We start from the raw sequence: 23,534 nt of genomic DNA on the forward strand, positions 1-23,534 counted from the left end.
AATAATTAAAAAATAAATTTCTGAACTTTCCTAACATTTTTCATTAAAAACAATTAAAAAAAGTAAATCAGTCAGCAATGGGCATCCAACTGTATATAATCAAAAAATAACTTAGTTTAGTTTAGGTTACAAAGTTACAATTCCTGTTCTACTACAAGCATGTAAACAATTAAATCTACTCTGTCACTTTTCCATTTTTCAGAAGTTAACTCAAGTAACATATCTGCTCTTTTTAACTGCAGCCAAGATTTCTTAAAGGAAGCACTTCTTAATTGCCTGGAGTGAGGAAGCAGCTGCAGAACGAACATGTAAAATACTGTGGTAGCTGAGGGGAATTGGGACTGTCAGGTTACAGAATGTGAGAAAAAACATAACTTCACATTGTCACTTAAAAAATTCCGTCCTACAAATCAAGAACAACTAAATAATTGCAGTAACAGATTATTGTGTTTCTCACCTCTGCTCTGGACAGCCGTAACAATGCAGTTGCAGCTCGAACACTACTGCTCTGCAGTGTCCCTGTGATCTTTCTTCTTTCATATTCAAGAGTTGACATCTGCTGTTGTGCAGCAATGGCCAGAGCCCTCTCTCTTGACTCATTGATCAATGGAATCCTCAGATTTTCTTCAAGAGTCTGAGTAAGACCACATTTCAAATATAAAACTGGCTCTACTGCACTTGGACCTGTTAAATAAAAACAAATCTTTAATGCCTACATATCACAGCCACTCTTTTATCACTCTAGATGATGTTACATCCCCTCTAAAAGAAGCTGCCAGCAATTGTTTCGAATTATAGCTACAGCATTGCTGAAACAGGACTGACTGCAGATTATCACTGGCTGTTTGAACACAAAAGTGTTAGATTGACTGTAAAATCACAATGCTGCATAAGAAATTCATGTGTTTTAACACTAGAAGAATTCTAGGTAAAGATAACTTGTACTGGTTCATCTGGCTACAACCTATATTCTGAATTAGAAGAGAAATTATGAAAAAGTATTTATGTAGACCGTTTTGAAAACAATGAAAGAAAGTTGAAGATGTCTAATAATCAGTTGGAAAACATAAAAAGAAATAACTGATAGTTACACTATAATATGTTTCTTACATTTCACTATAAACAACCGCTTTTACCAGATATATTTAATTTTTTTAAAAAAATGTATGGGAACTAGAAAATAGATAGTGAAAGATAATTATTTACTCTATTCCACTATTTTACTATTTTTTATTCACTTTACCTTCTAATGTACTGCTAACATGCAAAACATTTGGACTATCCATTGGAAGTAACGCTGAAGGCAAAGGTATATCACCTGTTCCTTCTATCAAGTACACAAATTCTCCTATCTGAAACACAAGAACATACACATTGACGCAATTCAGAAAGCAACTCATACAGAACAGATGACAAAATATTAAAAATAAAAAGATATCCCAGTACTTAAGAACTGACTTGTTCAAAATTTTACACATTCAGGAAACTCAGTATTTTAAAACTATGTTTAAATAAATGGAAAGTACCGTTTCAAAACCTGCTACAAAAATTAATACCTTTAATTGAGAATATTAAATCAAAAAAGTCAAGACATTTCAATGAGTTGAATCCTTTCCAGCTCCTCACATTATTTAACTGAATAAGGATACCCTGACCCATAAATACAGCAGTTAAGTGAATTCTAATTATGTATTACAGCTACATAAAATTTAAACATATTCATGAACTTGCTTAACTGGTCATCACTGTTAAGAATTCTTTTTTTAAAAAGTTTACATTGATTTTGAGCCTGAAACGTTTATCTCAAGGGCAAAAAAGAGCATAAGTCAAGGCAAGCTACCATCATGTACAAATTCTCCATTAAGAAGAAATATAACTAAGAAATTTAAATTGTTGAATCAAAAGTAATAAAAAGTAATGGAAAACCTACAGAAACTTGAAAGTAAATATAAACATGACCTAGAACAAAGGAAGACAATAATTTGTAATATAGGAAAGCGTAAATCCATTAGCAGAGAAATAACAGTTTGAATCATAGATTAATCAAACAAATAAATTAAAAATGAAAGGCACAAAGGTATTTTTTCAAAAAAATAAAACTCTCTAAAATATTCCAAATTATAAAGGCCACAATTAGAACATCCCTAAACTAAGAAGATATCTAAATTACGTACCTATGTATCTATCTGACCTAGGCAACAGATTTAACAGATATATTACAATTGCTTTGATAACTTCTTTTTGTTTACCACAACTTCTTTTGCACAACTTCAGTGATACTGATTGCAAGTTAAGGATCAAAAACTGCTGCAACAAGTGAAACAATCTTCACGGAAGGTCATCTGTTTATTCCTATAAACCACATTCTATAAAACTCTGCCCTAAAAATTAATATTATGCATTTTATTCTTCATTCCAGAAATTAAGGAAATAATTTAATTCATAGAATCATAGAATGGTAGGGGTTGGAAGTGATCTTTAGAGATTATCTAGTCCAACCGCCCTGCTCAAGCAGGTCCACCTAGATCAGGCCACACAGGAACGCATCCAGGTGAGTTTTGAAAACCTCCAGAGAAGGAGACTCCACTCTGTCCCTGGGCAGCCTGTGCCAGGGCTCCCTCACCCTCGGAGTGAAATGTTTTTCCTTGTGTTTAAATGGACTTTTTTGTGTTCTAGCTTTTGTCCATTACCCCTAGTTATACCACTGGACACTACAGAAAAAAAGTGTTATATTATTACAATTTCATCCATCTGCCAAGCAGTGCAATGTTTTCCCTTTAATATTCATCAATTATATCAGACAAGCCTGCTTGTTATTTTTCCTTTATTCATAGTTTCATTGGATATTTATGTTAAGGCTGAAAACATTGCAATTATGTTTCTGATTCAGCAGGAGGAAAGTTATTCAACTTTGATGGCATTTTCTTCTCTTCCTTGATTCAAGAGTTCAGACAAATCTTCTTTGAGAAGGATTAAAGAAATCTACAGCAAAATTGATTTCACACACACAAACTAATAGCCACTCCTGGGAACCAATTTAAACAGGAATTATTTCTATTTGACACAGTGATTTGACTCCATAAGGACTAGTAACAAGCTCACAGCATATACAACTAATTTCATGAAGCTACTGGTTGCTAGGATGCCATTCTACTATCAATTACTTTTCTTGTCACTGCTGACACCAATATGCTTACAGGTAGTAACCAACTTCCCCATTTCCCTCTTCACTTTGAAGAATGCTTGCTTTTTTATCTCCATGGAATGCAAATGCTATTTTATTTCTACTGATGTTTTCCCCAATTCTTTGTTACAGAATTATTTTACTTCATTTGAATAGTTTAGCTAATATTCTCATAGTTTTTAATACTTAATATTTCCATTTTCCATTAGCTGCAAACAGGACAGCATCAACATATTGTAGGGTTTACTGTTAATAAAAAACCTTAATAAAATAGCTATTGAACTACTGATATTTTAAAAGAGCATAAAGCTACTAGGAACTTGCAGTTCTTCACACAAGTCAGTAACTAAGAGCAACAGATAGAAAAGTGTTCTCTTAATAAATCATTTCATTTTATATTGGATATTTAGCTGAGAAAGTCTCAACTGGCAGTCTTAAACTATGGCTTTATAAATTATTATCATTGACATCACAAGTTGTTCATGTTATTATATCCATATTTGAATGATACATACTTCATTATTGTATGAAGCCATTTGATCATTGTACAGCATGGCAGCTATATTTGTTTGTCAATTAAATAATGATATGATAGAAATCTTACATCCTTCTACATAATATTTAAGCAAGCCAGTTTCTTCCTGTGCCATTACTGTACAGCTCTAAAATCATCCTAGCTATCTTGCAGTTTCATCTTTCCCTAGGACATTTACCAAACAGTTTTCTTACAAATTATACCAATTATCGGGACAAGTCTTCATTTTCTGTCATGAAGTGCTACATATAAAACATTTTGCACTTTCAACACCTTTAAATGCAACCTCCCTACTCAGTTAACCTAAAAGGATCAGGTGTTCCAGAAATAGTTACCATACAGGGCATAGCAGTGATTGAGGCATTCATGTTTCCTACTATTATAAGGTCAACTAATTCTTTGTTAAGAGCAGTGGCTAGTACCTAGATGTCTAAATTTAGGTATTACTACATCACCACTGGAGGCAACACAGGCTGACAGAAATATTATTTTCCCTTTCAAGCTGAAGCATAACCGTCCCATAGCTATGACCACATGTCTTAGATTTGCTTTCCCCCCATTAATATGCCTCCATTTCCCATCTCTTCATTAAACTATTTAGTTTTCAGGCTCTATACCTAGTGTAACATGAGCCTTCTCTTCTCATCCAGGGTGTATACTTCTGCTTCTAATAAAAAAATAAACATAGGCAATACCAATAGCAGAGAAAAGTGTAATAGCATAGCAAGTAGGGGAAAGGGATCAGGGGGTCCTCGGGGACAAGAGGATAACCATGAACCAGCAATGTTCCCTCATGGCCAAGAAGGTCAATGGCATCATGGGATGTATTAGAAGAGCTGTGGTTAGTAAATAGGTCAAGAGAGGTTCTCCTTCACCTCTACTCTGCCCTCATGAGGCTGCATCTGGAATATTGTGTCCAGTTCTGAGCCCCTTAGTTCAAGGACAGTGAGCTACCTGAGAGAGTTCAGTGCAGGGCCACCAAGACGATTAAGGGAGTGGAGCATCTTCCTTATGATGAAAGGCTGAGGGAGCTGGTACTCTTTAGCTTGGAGGAGACTGAGGGGTGATCTCATTAATGTTTACAAATATGTAAAAGGTGGATGTCAGGAGGATGAAGCCAGGCTGTTCTCAGTGATGTCCAATGATAGAACAAGGGGCAATGCGTACAAGCTGGAACAAAAGAGGTTCCAAAGAAATACAAGCAAGAATTTCTTCCCTGTGAAGGTGAGGGAGCACTGGAACAGGCTGCCCAGATGCGTCGTGGAGTCTCCTTCTCTGAAGATGTTAAAAAACCAGTTGGACAAGTGCTTGTGTGACCTACTCTAGGTGGTCCTTCTCTGGCAGGAGGGTTTGACTAGATGATTTTTCGAAGTCCCTTCCAATCCTTAAGATTCTGTGCATCTGTGATTCTGTGAAGATTCTTCTCAGATTTGCTCCTATACCTAGAGACTGCATATAGATATTTCATTGAATAAAACTGATGGATCTAAGCTTCATGAGTTTATCTAATATCTTTTGAACTAGTTACCACTTTTAGGATCCAAAGTGTCCTACAATAGCTGAGTTACATGTTAAACATTGTGTATGAAAAGCTACTTCATTTGGTTTCATTTGTGTATTCTTTCTGTTTCTCTATTGACTTCTGAAACTATTCATAATCTTATTTATTTAACATATCAATTAAAAAGCTGCTTTTTCATTACAGGATTACTTTACTAATCATATATCATGAACAAAATTTATATAATAAATAAAATTGATAGAAAAAGAATAATAATTCATATACAATGAATTATATATGGTATAATTATGGGGGTGTATATATTTGTCTCTATAAAGAAACTGTTACAACCTGATAAACTTTGTTTCTTTTCTACTATGCCTGTTATATTGTTTGCTCTTGTGACTAGAACTGTACACAGTATTCAAGGTGAGTATACCATAGCTCTTTAGAAAGATATACAGAAGTTTCACATTTTGATACCTATTTCTTTCCTAATAATTTCTCTTTTTGACTGATGCTGAGCCCTGGATGGATTTTTCATTGAACGATTCACAATAATGAATGATTCTCTGACATGAGGAAATTTATACAGCCTCTTTGTGGATGATTCCCTGGTGTCCGTAAGGTTGAGCTCACTTTCTTATGGTAGGCTTTGACTATGCCTCTTATCTGTCTGCTAATTTTCAAGAAATTCAAGTGAACTATATATTCCTTAAAACTTACAGACACATGGCTTACTTTCTTAAAAAATAGTCAGTGATTTCAAATATTGAACAAGGTCAGATAGACAGGCTTGGGCATGATTTTATTAGTCTTACTTTCCTTTAAAAGCAAGATAAAAATAAATGGGCCAAGTGGCAAGTCCTGGTTAAACAACAGAAACAAACACCAAACATACAAACCCTAAACACTAGCAGTAGTCTGTTGTTCTATAGTAGTGAAAAATATGGAAGCTGAGAACATCCGAGAGAAAAAGAATAAGTCATTCTGTTTTGATGTTACAAATGATGACAAAGTGGCAGATAGAATGACAGATGCATATAATTACACAGAGGAAAAGTTGAAACACAGAGATATTATTATGAAAAAAAAAAGAAGCAGAATGCAAGCCTTGAGATCAACTAGACATAAAAGACTAGAAAGACAATAGGGTGTTGAAAAATATTGACAGCTAGAGACAAAACACAGCAGAGAGGTTAAAGAGGTGAAAAGATGGATTAAAGATACAGGAATAAGAAGATTGTGACCATTAAGACAAAGGATTACAGGAACATCAAAGAAGCTGTTGTGCAAATTTTAATCTCTGAAAGCAGGACAAAACCAGGTCTTGGTAATTTGATGAAATCAATTTCAATTTAGTATATATGGCAAAATCGAGGCTACATGACTCAAGAGAAACTGAAAGGCAATGGAGTCAGTATTCATGTACAATCTATTTCAAAAGTTTTACTTGCATTGGTGACAAGGATTGAACGCAATTCGGATTGTCAGAAAAAATTAAAAATAGACAGAGCAAGGAAGATTATTATTATTCTACTTTGACAGCATATCCTAGATTCTCTGAAAGGTACAGAGAGCAGTACAGTAAAGATCTTACACTTTCCCTGTCCAAATGACAATCAAAAGCATTACTCTTGCTCCAACATCAAGAAAAATGATTTAAATTCTATAATTGTTTTGAAGCTGAGGTGCCTAGAAAGCCACCAAGGTAATATTCATTGCAGTATTATTTATAGTTATAATGAATTTACAGTGAAAAGTAACATAGAAATATCATTCTAATTATGTAGAGATAAAAGGGCAGTAAACTTTGGTTTTAATTTCTTAGTTGAAGCCTGTAATCTTATATAAATCTCTGCTCAACTTCTTAAGCAACATTTTTGTCTATGAATTACAAGAATATTGTATTAACAAAAAATGAAAGAGATAAGTTTTTCATTTCCAAGATAGCACATATATCACAGTGTTATAATTGTATGTGTGAAAAAAATACCTTAAAATGCATACATAACCATTTTTTATATTAATTTACCCTATTCATACATAATTAGAAACATATCCTGATTCTTATCACATGAAAACCACTCACAGAACATACTTTCTGTTCTTACCAGTTCATTAGCCAGAATGACAGTGCAGTAACGTTTTTCTAGATTAAAGGGGAGGAAGTGAATATCTAAGCTTGCAGAACTTCTCCCTTCCAAGAACAGTTTTTCCATTGGACTGAAGAACTCATGTAGGAGGCTGGATTGGTCAGCTGTTAAATAAGTTCAAATGGTTGTTTAGATACAATAGTAAGGATTGTAAAATAATGTAGCTGCCTGAGTTTAAATATAAGGATACTGTATACAGTATCCCATAGTAATGGGTATGTAGGACACACTTGTAATCAGTATTTACAGTTACACTTGTGTAAATGTGCTGCAATATTGCATGTTGTGTTATTTAAACACTTTGTAACTACTTGTGTTTTTATTCTGTGCACTGAAACAAAACAGGAAAAGAGACAGACTCACCATTAAAAATTCTTTAAGGATGTACAGCCCAAAAGCAAATGACTACTGCCAGAAAGAAAAGTACAGTTCACTACCATTTAAACAATCTTGCTCTCAGTAGTAGTAACTATAGTATAGTCTGAAATCCTCCAGAATGGATGAAAAGTAATACTGGCAAGCTTACTTTCTTTGTGTTACTTTCACAAAAGCATTATGCGTAAAAAGTGCTTTCTTCGTGACACTAAGAATCTTAGGGTTAAATCTGTCAGTCTGACTACTTTCTCACTGTATGCTTCAGATCTGCTAAGCATATTTTGATAGTGGGGATTACCTTACAACCACTAGGTTTCTAGGAAGATCAGTAGACTTAAGAATTGAAGTGAAGGCAAAGGCAACAGAAATGAGTGAAGATCACATAAGATCTTCATAAGGGCCAAACTCTGACCAATTAAATTGAACTCAAAATCATCAAGAACCAAGATGGAAAAAGGCATAGACACCACATAAGTTTTCTCCCCATAACCCCATTTCCCAAACAATAAGATGAAAAATTCCCACTAGTCATGCTTTAACCCCAAGTTAAATGCAATATGAATTTTATGTTTGAAAACACCAAACAAACAAAAAACCTAACAAACAAAAAACCAAAATTAGAAAACACTGGCAGGACTGAAGTCCCATTTTTATCCCTCCATCAAATAGAGTAAGGTGGCCCTTACAATAACTAATTTTTTACTAAGTAATGCACTAACTCCCAGACTTCTCTCCTGTTCAAGTGTTCCTGACACAAAATACATCAAAGGGTGGAGCAGACTGATTCAGACTTGTGAGAACCCTTCCTCTTCAGTTTCTTTCTGGATTCACTGAAGTTAAATCAATCACCAAAGTAAATTTTACAAAAACAAGTTAGGTAAATGGCTAAGGCTTTAAATCATAATTGCATGAAGCCAGGCCACGGGCCCTTAAAAGAAGAAAAATATGTTTCATTTTCTAAATGATAAATTCATTAAGACTTTAGTGCAACCTTAGAAATCATTTCACTAAATTAAAGATATCAGAAGATAAACTCTCCTATAAATAATAGTGGAGCATACTCATAAATAATAATTACTGAAAATATTTTATATATCAAAATCATGCTTACGTGGATAATCTAATTTCTACTGTAGTGATGGAAGAGGTATTGCACAGAAGTACTTACTGTAATTTAAGTTATATTCTTCATTTGGATCTTCAGGCAGTGCACCATTTTTAAAATTTAATATGTTATTTTCAGAGCTAAAAGAAAAAAATAAAAATGAAAACAATAAAGCTGGATATTTCTAACAGATAGCTTTGTTCTCCTTTTATGAATAAATAGCAGAAAAGGAAAAGTTTTCAAGAAAGCAAAAATACTCCAACCTAAACTACATTGTGGAACCATCTACTTGGCAATAATGTTAACTATCACCCCTTATTTAGTTAGCACATTTACAGCAGAGCCAGAACTTACTCCCATCAATTACTCAGTATACTATTTCTGCAATACTCAAATAAGTAAAATTACATGTTAAATAAAATACAATGACATCTTTCCAGACAAAAGTATTCCTGACCAATAACACTTTTGGGGGACTTTAGTCTCAGTTTTCTCTTTATAATTTCAATATCCTAAGGAGATTGTTCCCTTGTACATCATATGGTAAGTGGTAAGGCTTTGTATTCCCCTGAAGGCTCTCAATTGCCTTCCATTCAGTCTTTCCAATTTTTTTCCCAAAAAAATACTCTACAGAAATACATTTAATACATCTAAATATGTGATAACTAAATTCAGTTCAGATACAGAAACTGATTTGCAAAAGCAACAGTCTTCCTTTGCCCCTTATCAGAACACACTTCAGAGGTTAGATCTTCTCTCACCTAAACTTCTTACTCTCCACAAATTTTCTAACTCTCACTAAAGTCAGTTCAACAAATGTTTAATAAAGCTAAAATATCTTTCATTTTCTGAAATACAACACTGTTGAAATGTTATCTTATTTCAGGTTTTCCAATTAAAATATTTTTATTTCAGTTGCTGTTGTTATTTATTGTTCAGTGCAACTGCAGTTTTTTGGCCTCAGAGACATTAGCATTTCACCTCCAATTTAGAAAATTTTACCTGTGGAGATTATTTAAAATGTAACATACTGTGGTTGCAATTAATTATTCCTCTTTTCTCTTCTTTGTCTACTTCATAATACTTTTACAAATAGAGAAAGTAAGCTGTGGATCTCAATTGGAAATGCCCAGGAAGTTCATTACTTGGAAGTTCAACAGTAAAAGAAATTAAAGGCTCATTGCTTTATTTAAAGTTCTATATTTAATCCACCCTAGAAAGCAGAGTCAATAGAACATTTATCAAGGCTATTTTTACTTTATTTTTAAAATATATTTCATTTAGATATATTTATAAATGCAGAAACTTTAGTTATTTCCTAAAATAATAAAATACTCTAAAATCTTAGAAAAACTAAATTTTATAATCCTCAAGTCAACCATTTTACTAACTCTTACATAGTGTGATGTATCATTAACTTTAAAAGACGTTTCATAATTTCTTTTTGTAATGTAAAATAATCAAGGTTTTAGGACTTTTACTGTTATATCTCAACAGTAAAAATTTCTCTAAATAACTAGAAAAGTTTGTTATTAAATGCAACTTTCTAACTTAAGTATTTGAAATAAATTCTTCTAGACACACTATTTCAATTCAAAACATATGCATTGTGGTAAAATATCTAAGGTACTTAACCTCACTATGATCTGGGATTTCAGATGATGAAGTATACAATGGACGATATAGTGGATTGATTTGGCATCCTTCTCCCTGCTATTCATGAGTATGCATAACTCACAAGGAACAGATAGACATTTTGATCTATAATTTACTATAAATATATAATAAATTCAAAGACAATTTCCTGCATGTTTTCCCTAGAGATTTTTAAATACAAATCTAGTTTCGTAAATGAACTCTTATAACACAAAAAATCATATTTATTTATTTGGGTTTTTTGGATTTTTTAAGTCAGACTGCCATATTATATTAGCAAAAAAAAATATCACAACTCATCTTATTATAAAATTGGGATGACTTTTTACAATGTTATGTAACCTAAAAAAGCTCCAGGACAGCAGTACATTTATGAAATTTAACAGGAAATTTACTTCTTTTGTTATTTAAGGTAAAATTCCTTTTTGTAACAAATATAATCAGCAAAGCTAAGTAAGCATGAATTTTACACCAACTCTAATAAAGGTTAAGTGATCCAAATTCAATTCAGTAAGTGTAAGATCCAGATTTAAACCATTAGAAAAAAAATCCTATTGGAATCCCACAATTCTAGATACCAGGGATTCATGAACTGCAGCAAATTATCAGTACTAGAATTACTTAAAATGTGAGCCATAACTTTTTCTTAGAGGATTATTTAAGAAAAATTCCAATACAGACAGTAGAACAATCTCATGACTAAAAGTATGGACCTGATATTGCCACTATCTCTAACTGGTACAAAGAGTTTCTTTAACTTACAGTACTGATTTTCAAACAAACACAATTTGGCATCTTATATTTACCGTTATCATGATCATTGTCTTTTTAATATTGGAGCAAAAATGAATTATCTAAAATAGTTTTTATCTAAAATACTCTTTTTTTATTTTTAGGATTTTTTTCTACACAAAAAATATTGTATACAAAAATAAAACTTGAAATTTACTTTTATATCTATGGCTTACAATGTTTCTGCTCATAGAATAAATATAAACATCATTTTCCATGATTTTCTGTACAAAGGTTAATTTTACTCTTTGGTCTTTGAGATAGTATTTGGGAAACTTACACCACACAATGAGGAACTAGGGATGTAAAATTCCCATGTTAATATGTAAATCATGATCTGGCTAGAAAGCATCAAGTGTAAGAGAAGTTCCTCAAGCAATATCTACCAAAAATAATTTTTTTCTTGCTTCAGTTAATTTAGTTCACATGCAAGGTTCATTATGACAAAGTTATAGTCCTGAAAAAGGGCAATGAGAAAGTCCAGGAAAAGTAAAGCTTGTCCCTCTGTAGCAATTTTACACCAAAGCTACAGGGATGATCTATATGCACTAAAAGTGCAGTTAATCATTCACAAGGAATCTAATGCAATGAAGGATTTGTCTCAGAAAGCAGTGAAGGGGGTGAATCTTAACCTAAACACCATAACTCTTCTATTAAAATATAGCTTTTCAAATGTATTTGAAATGAACAGATTTTCTTAAAAAAATCCAAAAACTTATAACAACATATTTGCTCATTCCCATGCCCTCCCCAAAGCAAATTGCGTTTCTTATCATCATATTTTCTTCATATAGCGTTATATCTTTTTTGATCATTTTACACAAACAATTTCTATGAGTGTTGAAGGAGGTTAAGACAGCAGTTCCATTTATGAAAGATTTTTTTAATTTACAATGAGCACAAAGCTTACACATGGTGAAAACTACACTGTAATGTATCTAAAAAAAAGACTGCAAGTTTCAGCTTCAGCTTTAATATTATCCACACGTAATAGTCATTCCCCTCTATCAGTAAAATTTGATGAACCAGCTTACAGTAAACAATTATTACAAATGGCATTTGACAGTTTTTGGGTCTTGAAAAATAAATATTTAATCTTGCTGAGTGAAGAAAAAAAATCACAAAATAAATGGACATGGAAAATTATCATAGAATCATAGAAGAATACATTACCTTGGAGATTCCTTTTAACACATATACTTAAAGGTCATTTTTCAGAAAGAAAAATCATCTCTGAGATAATCAAGTACAATATACTATTTATTCTGTACTTACAAATAAGTCTCTCACATAAAAACACAATACAAATTTTATATAAAACATCACGTCTTTCAATCTTTGACTCACAGAGCCAAGTCATGATTGCAAAGACAGAGACTACAGCAGAAAAATCACTATGAAAAAAATGACATTCTCAAAACCTGCAATGTTACACATTGAGAACATGTAGAGTAGAATACATTTCTTTACTCGGGTGAACTATACATTGAATAAGACTTATTTTCAGAGTTGAAGCTCATTGAACTGATTGACATGGTATTCAACATCTTTATATTTTATTTTTTCTCAGCCCAACGAACAAAGCACCAGCAGATAAGTAAGAGAAAGATAAATAAAACTGTACTATAGAAGACATGAACATTGTCATATTCTTCTGTAGCAAAAAGAAGTATCATCTCATTCACTAATAAAAATGAAAGGAATTTAATTAATACTAGGAATGTATAAGCATGGTCTTCTGAGTTTGTCTCAGTATATCTCCTTTCAATACACAGAGAAATAGGGAAATGGATTAGGCAGAATACCTTAAACTTGCGATAAGTCTATGCAAACTATTTGCTGCTCCTAATACCTCTAAGTACAATATACGGGTAAAATCTGCAGTTGATGGAGTTACAAGAGTGGCTCTATTACTTTCTCTTCCTTTGCAAGAGACTTTGGAATATAGTTTTACGAAATCACTGGTTTGTCCTAAGAGAATTTTTAATAACAGTTACACAGTTTTCCACTTTATTTATTCTCTTGCTTTTACGGAGTCCTTTACCCTGGCACATGTTAATGGTATTTTAGTTTCCCATCAGAACTGATAACATCAGAGATATGAACATTGATCCTTCATTACATCACATTTTGAATTACATTTGGAAAAGACCAAATGTCTATTTTGAAAAAAAATAAGAACAGAAGCAATGTCCAATCAAATCAGTCCAACATTTGTTTAGTAGGCTGTTTACAGATCTTATCAGACTACCTGGTATTTGCAACCTGACTCTTTGTTTTCTAAAATGCTTTACATGAAATAGATATGGCTATTTTCCCTTGGATACAGGCTTTGCTAAACATACCTGCAGGTTTTGTCCAAAAACCATTGTGGTTATGTTGGCTGCACACCTATTCATAGAATCATAGAATTATTTGATTTGAATAGACCTTAAAGAACATCTAGTTCCAATCCCCCTGCCACAGGCAGGAATACTTTCCACTAGACTAGGTTGTGTAAGGCCCATTCAACCCAGACTTGAACATTTCCAGGGATGGAGCATCCACCACCTCTCTAGGCAACCTGTTCCAGTGCCTCACCACCCTCACAGTGAAGAACTTCTTACAGTATCTCTATATCTACCCTTTTTCCATTTAAAACATTGCTCCTTGTCCTATCATTACATGCACTTGCAAAAAGTCCCACTCCAGCTGCCTTGTCAGCCCCTATGGTAGCACACATGGTGAGCAGGACACTGGCAATCAGTGCAGCCCACAGGACACAAACAGGACAGAACAGCATCTACCTAACCTGTCTATGTAACAGTGTTTTGGTGGCTATAGTATTCTTTCTGAACAGTATTTCTGGGCTGGAGTATTTTTCACATGTAGTGTGAGAGGGTTGTTGATAGTGTATTTTCAAAGCTAAACAGCCTCTATTAAAAGAAACCTGACTGGTTAGACTTTGTTTATCTTTCCTGAAAGCTGACTTCTGTTTGGGCCTGTTATGGCTACTATCTAATTCCATCTCATGATTATAAACACTGCTCAATGAATAAACAATTAGAAAACTTAGTTGAAGTGACAGAAGACTAGAGAAATGGATTTCTACAAATAAATTGCCCAATATATAAATGTAAAATCTATCACCAAAAAGATTTTGAATTAACACCTTCAGCATCTGCTGAAAAATACAGTTTTTAAACTGTCAATTATTAAAACAGTGCAATTCTTAATATCCAAACATTGTTTTATAAATTTGTGGTAGCTTTTTCTCTATGCTGGCCCACATCTAGAGAGAGACACAAATTTTAGTTCTCAAACCTTTTTGATTCTCTTTCTCCTTTAACCTTGACTATCAGTGATTCTAATTTACATCTTCTCTTTTCAATGGCCACAAAGATTTCTGCCTGTTCATCCAAACGTATTGGTATTTGTCTCATTGTCTAACAATTAAAGACAGTGAAGGCAGACATATCTTCTTTAAGACTATAAGTCTTAAGTATACATTTTAATTTGTATCCCTCATTGACTTCCTCCAGTTGCTCTCTGGATTTTATTCTTTGGCAACTTATTATCTTCACCATGCTTACTTTGCACTCTCCTTATTGTTCCAGATTCCCTATGTTAGAATATATGATAAGTAATAACGTTTAGACATAAAATTACATTTACTTGTATGAATATATCTGCACTAATAACTCCTTATCCTGCTCCTGCATTTCCAGGAGCTTACTGAACCTGTAACATTTTACACTTCAGCCCAACCAGAATTCTATAGACTGCCTATTTATCAATAAAAACTTGACCTTACTGCTGCACTTTCAAATAATTATACCTTATTTATTCCAATAATTATAACTATTTCTATTGCATTTAACTGGTTTTCAGCATTTCAGTAACCTAAGTCATGATGGTTGCCCCTATGCCAGCATCAATAGTTCACCTTTCAATCCTGCTTTCCCTAACACTTCTTCCAAACAACATATTACACACATTCTTATACTTTACACAGTTTTTATCTTTTCTTCCCTATTTGAGTAAGTTGTTTGCAAAGTGTTTTTAAAATGTTACATAATTCTACAATATTTTCGTTTCCGAACCTATAATACTTTACAATGGATACACATCCAACTATACACAAAGAGGTAACACTAATAGAATTGTTTAATTCAATATATTATTGAATTCTCATTGCCATTTAGAACTTACTTGAAAGTCTGCTCTTGCTTTACTTGCCTGGCTTGATATACTTGCTCTGGTTGCATGAAGTAATTTGTGGATTCCAGCAAAATGACCCTGGAATATGGCAAATACACGTTATCACTGCATTTTTAACTTGCAGAATGGGGACAAAATTCAGTTTATTCTAACTTATAAATAAAGGTTTGGTAAAGAGTCTTATTATTTTTAATTTGAGACAGTTTAAAAGTACTGTAAAAAAATTAAAATTAATTTTAAAAAAATCTTATTTAATAATTTTTCTTTATTTTAAAACTGAAAGTATTTTCATAATTCAGTTCAGGACTAAAGCAGATCCATCTAGATCAGGTCACATAGGAACATGTCCAGGCAGGTTTTTAAAATCTCCAGAGGAGTAGACTCCACAACCTCCCTAGGCAGCCTGTGCCAGGGCTACCTCATCCTCACAGTGAAATATTTTTTTGCACTAGCTGCATATCTAAATTAAAACTTTTAATAGATTTATGATAATTTACATAATAATAAGTTGATTCTCTGCCCGAGCATTGAATCTGCTATTTAAAAAAAAAATCATAATTACAGTCATTCCTTATTATTGTATCTTATACTAGGGAAAAATTCTTCTATTTTGATGACAGAAATAGTTGCTTTATTTCACAAAGAAATGTAATTAATAATTTTAAAAGTATTCTACCAATACTTAAGCAAGTATCTTTTTCTTAATAAAGTAAAAACATAAAAGAATCATTACAATATATGTGTATACATGAGTATTAAAAGCTAGGAATTGTAAAAACAAGAAAACGTTACTTAGTTGCTAAAATAGGTGACATCCAACAAATATCCAAATGCTAGGCAAGGATTCATTAAGGGTGTAGAATTTATATCTTTTGGAAATATATGACATTTGCTACATATTTGACACAAGTTTAAGAGGTTCTCAAATTCTTAAATGGTCCATTTCTTAAATTGTAACACAATTTACACCTAGTTTTAAGATTTTATTCCCATCTTTCTGTGAAAAATCTACTTCCTTGGTATCACAAGTTCATTTCCTAGTATTACCTGCAACTAAGCAATGCATCCCTATAAAACCATAGATAGCTCAAACACATTGGAAACATGATACAAAGAATCTGTTATTTTTGATTACTGGATTTAATATTGATTAAATTGATAATTACTTCAAGTAGCTGTCAAGAAGCTTTTGAATTATATAAGGAAAACTAAATTACTGCTCCATTTTAATCTGTTCTTTCCAATCACATAACTGATTGTAGGCAGCCTTGCTGACCACCTCAAGGACTTAAAAGAAAGACAGAAGTTAAGTAAACTGATATGATTTCCATATACAAAGCCTATGCCACAGCACAATCCGGTTACATATGTCTATATCAAACCCGTTCTGGGGGAGACAGAGAAACTTAATTTGCAATGTAAACATGTACATTAAATAGACCCATAAAACAAGACAAAAATTCTATGGAAAATGGTTCTTGTAAATAAATGAATTACATAAATCTATGATTAGCTCTATGAACAAAACATGAAATATGAAGTCGGATCACACAAATAGATTTTAAAGAGGCACAGCATTATACTTCTTTGATATTAGGAGAAGTAGTTTTTGTAACACTGCAGTGTTTACTTCTATGATGAATACAAATGAAAAACTATATTAACTGATAGTGATGCAAGCCCCAAGGCAAAAGCATGTTTTGGTTTTTTTTCTCTTGGATGCTTAATAATTTAAACAGTGGGACAAAGTAGATCAGGGGAATAAAATAACCAACTCTTAATTAACATACTTTTTTCTTTTAGAATTCTACTGAACATTAGCTAAACACAAGCATGGTTCATGAATTCTGTTTGATTAAAGTTCTGGTTTTAATTCTTACACTGAGGTGGTTTTCAATTAAGGCTTATTTATCTTCTTTATTCATTATGATAGCTTTCACTTCATAGTATTTGTAACAACTTTGGAAACGGAAATCCCTATAATTTAACCTTAAGATTTTATATTTTTAAGTAGAAAAAAAATGTGGAAAAGGGCTGATAAAACTGTATTATTATTACAGATTTGGCTTTACAGCATTGTATACCTGAATAGGCCATCAGTTCTGAAGGGATTAGTAACATCTAGGGTAACTTTCTTCAGCTCATAACATGGGGATTTGCATTTTAATATATTCTAAAAGAGAACAAAAGATTCATACGAATATGAAAAAAAATTGCAAAACTACATTCATGTATAACACATAAAGAAGCAGGAAAATATTATAAAGAAGAATAGTATCATGTGTTTGACCACCGATGACCACAAAATTGATAAGATTTAAATGTTAAGCTTTTTTCATAGAATCGTAGAATCACAGAATGGTAGGGGTTGGAAGGGACCTTCAGAGATCATCTAGTCCACCTCCCAGCAAAGAACAGTAAAAGCCTGTTTCTTTTTAATCAGGCATTTCAACACATTTTACACACTCTTTCAAATGATAGCACAAGCCCAGAATCAAGTTATCATCTTTTTTCCTTCTTATCTTTCCATGTCCTCTATTTTTTTCTCTTGCCTCAAACTGTTTTTCTTACAGCAGTGTGTATTGCTCTGGTATAATATGGTCTATATAGATATATAAAAAAAAGAGAAAATCGCACAAACATCACCTAAATTCAGAAGAGGATCTATCTAGACCTGTTAAAAGAATGCTTGATCCCACATGCCTATCTCCACTGTGACTATTTCTGGGATATACTTTAAATCTACAGACTGTTTAAAGTTAAAAAGCACAAATAAATCTAGCAACATGTAATAAAATTGTCCAGCCCATCTATATGTGACAAAGAAAACCAGTAGGTCACCTCCATAATGGACTTTCCAAAAGTATTTATTTGCTGAAAGGCCTCCATTTTTATTTTCAGAGCAATTAGTATAAAATTTTAAAATTTATTCAGGGTTTAAGTGTGATCTGTATCCTTAGAAATGTTAGGTACTCCTCTAGGCTTTTCTCTGCGTATATATAAGCTAACATCAGAAACAAAAATTCATAGGACAAAGGGTAATCATGACGGTAACATTTCTATTCTTACTTCAGTTCACTTTCTTTTGATATAACATACAATAATAATAAACAATATTGTTTTTTAAAATATTAATCATACACATATAAACTTACAGCAGACTCAATATGCTTGACTTCAGATTTCAGAGAGAAAGTTAACGTGGCACCACCTATTCCACCCACAGTCTTTGAGATCAGTAGCAACACTGCTTCAGCAGGGCGCAGAAAACGACTAATGAATTCCACATTTATACTTGTTTGTCCCCTAGGAATAACAACAACAACATAAAGAGCAACATTAGTAATAATAGAAGTAATGAAAATAATAATTTAAATGGGAAAAAAAGTGTGACTCAGAAATGTCATTTTGGACTATATTTTTGAGTCTTTGTAAGGGGAGAGCGGTAGGAAAGAAAGTCATTTGTTTCTTTCCAAATACTTTGTTGTACTTCAATTTTCTGCCTAAGAGGACCTTAAAATGTTGTAATAAAAGGAACTATTTAGACAGAAAAAGAAAAATATTGAGTTTTTACTGCTTTTTATGACCTCAGCTTGTAGCTTAATTTTTCTTCCCACACACAGTAACACAGGAAGTTCTCTTTCTTTTATAATATTGCCTGAAGTTAACAACTCATTTACTTTATGTATTTGAATAGGTTTTTGTAAGTTAATCAGTCAGATATCATGTTATGCGTGTTGTGAGGCAGATCTAGATGTTCTTAATAAAGTCCTCACTGAAGACTGAGAAAGAAATTAGTAAAAATACCTTCAGTATAATTAGCAAAGCTAAGTAATTAAGAGGTGGAAAAAACCAAAGTTTTCTGGTACAAACAACAGCTCAAGTCTCTGATGAGAAACTGGAAGGTAAGACCATATGGAATAAGTATAGACTAGGTAAAAGTTTAGACTTGATTTGCATTAGTCCTACAACTAAGCAGGATCAATAAAAGTTTAGTGGCTGAAGCTTGCACTTTGAAGCTTTCAAAATTAATCTCTGATTTTAAGATTAATGTCTTAAGATGGCATGAAGGTCAGAAATACTACAGTGTGTAGGAATGTCCTAAAAGCAAGAGAACAGTAAAACATAAATGTGTTCTGCCTTTCTACATACATGACCAGAGCAGAGAGCTTTCTATAAACAGAAAAATACCTGTATTTTTGGAGTTACAAGTAGAAAATCTCAAAATATCTCCCAGTTGACTGGTTGATACTTTGAATAAAATATTCTATATAGTCAAAGAAATTTTAAAATTTACACCCTGCAAAACTGTATAGAAGAGGTGTCTTTACCCTCTGGCTTATGCAACAGCAGAGAAATCTGATTTGAAGTGTGAACTGTTGCCTTCTGTGGGCAGAAGCTGTAGGCTTTCCAGCATCAGGGAGAAAACAAAGTTGCTTATTCTTTTTCTCTACTCTGCTGTGTTCTGGTAAATGTAAAGTGACAGAAAATTCAGCTCATGGAATTGTTCTATAATTTTTTTCTCTTTTATATTACTTTAAGTAGCTCCATCCACATCTACTTCATTTGATATACTGTAGGTGTCAAATTTTTTTTATTTGTTTATCATCTCAGTATGTATCATTTTTCAAAAAAGTTATCAAATTCTCTGATTTATTGATTATACTTCAGTGTAGGGGGAAAAAGGATTAAAAGTTGATTGCAGGGATCAAATTTTCAGACTTTAAGTATAACAGAAATCACTAGATAACACAATTCAAACTAATTATACATGGCATTGTTTCATTTCTTCTGATAACTAGCATGTGGCAGAAACCTTTTTCCCAGAAAGTACTTCACATTATTTGAGGCAGAAGGCTGGATTAAATAACTTTCTGAGATCACTTCCTGTGTCCTCATCTATCTCAACCCAGAAATCTTTTTAGGATTTTTTTCTCTGTCCTGTACAGGACAGAATGAGAGAGTATCCAAGTGTATGTTTTGCAGCTGGACAAATTTAATCTACCACAGATGTTTATGAATATCTCCAGTTAGTAGTGGATGACAGTATACATTGCCAAGCTTCTTTGAGAATAGAGACAGATATATATTACATATTTCTGTAACTTTGTTATTATTCATTTTAAATTATTGGCATAGCTATCTAATGCTGCATCACTGTTTCCTAATACACATATGTAACTCCTTTCATTACTCTTTGCCTTTCTGCTCGAATTTTTCAATGATCTGTTTAGCTTATCAGTTTTCTGCAGTTCATCTCTCCTGGAAAGTAAACACAGTTCTTTCAGACTGAGCCTTCATCTACAGAATCCTCTATGCCAACTGTGCTCACCCAACAGGTCCAACAGGATTAGTCAGTCACACTTATTCCTCATTAATGATTATAATGACCCACAGTCATCTTAAATCCAATTACAGTTACTTCTAAATATAGAAATCTGTATATTTGGTGGACATCTAGAGATAAGTTTCTATGCATGGTATGTCTTACTTAAAGTCTTGCAGCTCTTCAATCAGATAATGGACAAGTTTTTATTTCTTTAGCCTTCCTATTAAGGCTATGTTACAGTTTTTCAGCTGTAATTGCCTGAACTCTCATGAGTGCATGTTCTAAACTGGTAACATTTCCCTTCACCTTTTATCCTGAAACTTTTGCACAGCAAACTTTACAGCTTCACTGGAGCATTGCAAAAGGACTTCATAAGGAAAGAGAGACTATTTTTAAATGCTTCTTGTTTATTAGTTTGTCTAAAGTATCGGTTGATTCAGGGGGGAAAAAAACTGTTTTGCAGTTAAAGATGAACTACTGCTGAAGGCATCTCTGTATTTATATATAAGATTCATAAATTCATAAATATCAGTTTCAATTGAAAGAAACAAGGATGCAGAGATATCTGACCTGAAGCTGTCTGTACCATTATAGATACTCAGAAAGTTTTTTAAAGTATAACTCCTGATTACAAACTCAAACTTCTGTTCTCTAATATAGCAAGTAGGCTTTCCTAATTTTTAGTGATTTTTGACACATGGATTAATCTGCATCCAATTCCATATTTATGGATTATTTAATTCTAAAATTAGAACAAATAACTTAAAAGTGCCTCTTTCTAGCTATTTTAACATCTTTTATCCCTAAAAAGGTTCTAGTCAATGATGTTAACATTGTCATCAAAAATAACTGCATAAAGTTTCACTAATATACTCACATATTCTTACTGAATACACTGTAAATTCTCCCTCACTTTTTATTTAGGCAATAAATACTTTTTTTTCCTCTAGAACTCTGTTACAAGCCTACCTCATTTTCTCTGAAGGCATTCTTTCCAAAGAAAGCAGAACATTCTCTCCTACAAATCCTTTGCCATTTTTCTTGAGCTTATACAACTGAATATCAATCACTACTAATAGCAATCAGCCTGTTTGTAATCAATTAAATGGAAGTATTTGTTTACCAATCACATTACCATCATTTCTATTGTGGTTTTGTGTGGAGCCATTTCTGGTAATGGGTAAGGTGCTATAACAATGGCTCCTGTAACAAGCTGCTTGAAACGCTCCCCAGCTCTGAGCCAGACCCATTTCTGTGGAGTCTGTTTTTTGCCCGGAATCATAATTGGCAGTGAGCCCTCTCTGTCCTTGTCTTGATCCACAACATCCTTGGTTATTTTTTTTCTTCCCATCTCACTGGGGTCTCTGTTGTCCTAACGAAGGTGGAGGTGGATGGGGTGGACTAAGTAAGAGACTGTTGTGGTGCTTCCTTGCTGGCTAAGCAAAACCGTGACAATTTCCAAACCATCCTATGCTATTATGATCCAATATAAAGCACCTACAAGTCTTCCACCCATCTCATCAATGTTTAGAGTTCTCAAACACTTTAAGAAAGTTATTAATTACAATGAAACTGGTTTTCATTTAGCAACAAAGATTACAAGTACAATTACACTATGATAAACTCTGCAGAGGTCACCAGCGGATAACTAGCATTTCCACAAGCTTTTATTTCTATGCAGTTTTTCAAATGTTTGTTGATATATATAATACCAAGAAGTTCAATGTTCAGCTTGTGCAAATTTACTCATCTGTGCATTTTGTGAGGGCATTTTAAAGGTGAAGGGAAAAACAGCCATGGTATTGACCTTTCAGAGAAACACATGATTATATTTTTATGGTAATTCTTATTTGAAATAATTGCAAAGAAAATTGAATCAAATCAATCTCACAGCTCACAGAAAATGTAGCATTACTTGTTGTCCTTTTTGCATTTACTTACAATAGGCATGTCATTCAATATTCAGATGTTGATCATCATTAAAGAGTACTATATTCATGTTGAGTCTTCTTGAATTTGACAACATATATAAGAAAATTTTCTTCGTCTTCTCAGGTTATTTTCATATAAGTGTTCAGCTTTGTTATCCTTTTAACACTCTCTAATCTGTTTTACTAGCAAGGGAATATCTTAAATAGATTTGCAGTCAAAACTTAAAAACTCTTAACTGACAGTCAGAATCACTGCTACATCCCTCTTGTCTTTCTTCTTAGATAAAGAAGGATTAGTGAAATTCCTGTATCTATCTAATCCTAAAGCTACATAGCACAGAAAGAGCAAAATGTACTTGATGAACAACAACAACAAAAAAAAGATGGCAATATACCATGAGTATTTCTGCTACCAAAAACATTAACAATCTAATGTTTTGGCAAAATTAAATACCTTCAAAATCCTTAGAAGGCTTTTAGAAATGTGTGATAGAGAAATAATTACATTGTAGCTGCAACAGTTTCCATCTTAAAGGCAAGGTAAAAAGAAGTGGTTGAACACTACCATAAAACCTATGTCATGGTCTTTCAAATTCCCAGGCATGCCTCAATTAAGAAAAAGAAAGAAAAAATGAAACCTTAGAACATTTATCTGTTCACGCTTCCACAATGCATTGATGTAAAAAATGTGAATCACGTTCAGAAGAGATATTTCATAATTAATTGTGAAAAAAATAATAAAAAGGAGCAGATTTGAATTGAAAATTAAA

At 32.8% G+C, this 23,534-nt stretch overlaps 1 protein-coding gene across 1 annotated transcript in view; it reads right to left on the bottom strand.

The window, feature by feature from the left end:
* The window catches only part of CFAP47 (cilia and flagella associated protein 47), a 278,645-nt gene that overhangs the window by 152,675 nt on the left and 102,436 nt on the right, over positions 1-23,534 (bottom strand). The window contains 7 exon segments of the mRNA XM_062004443.1: positions 458-684; positions 1,244-1,352; positions 7,335-7,480; positions 8,920-8,996; positions 15,496-15,582; positions 17,589-17,677; positions 18,346-18,508. Of these exon segments, the coding sequence (XP_061860427.1) occupies positions 458-684; positions 1,244-1,352; positions 7,335-7,480; positions 8,920-8,996; positions 15,496-15,582; positions 17,589-17,677; positions 18,346-18,508 (898 nt within the window).

The sequence above is a fragment of the Colius striatus genome, chromosome 1, assembly GCF_028858725.1.
Source record: "Colius striatus isolate bColStr4 chromosome 1, bColStr4.1.hap1, whole genome shotgun sequence".
Lineage (NCBI taxonomy): Eukaryota > Metazoa > Chordata > Aves > Coliiformes > Coliidae > Colius > Colius striatus.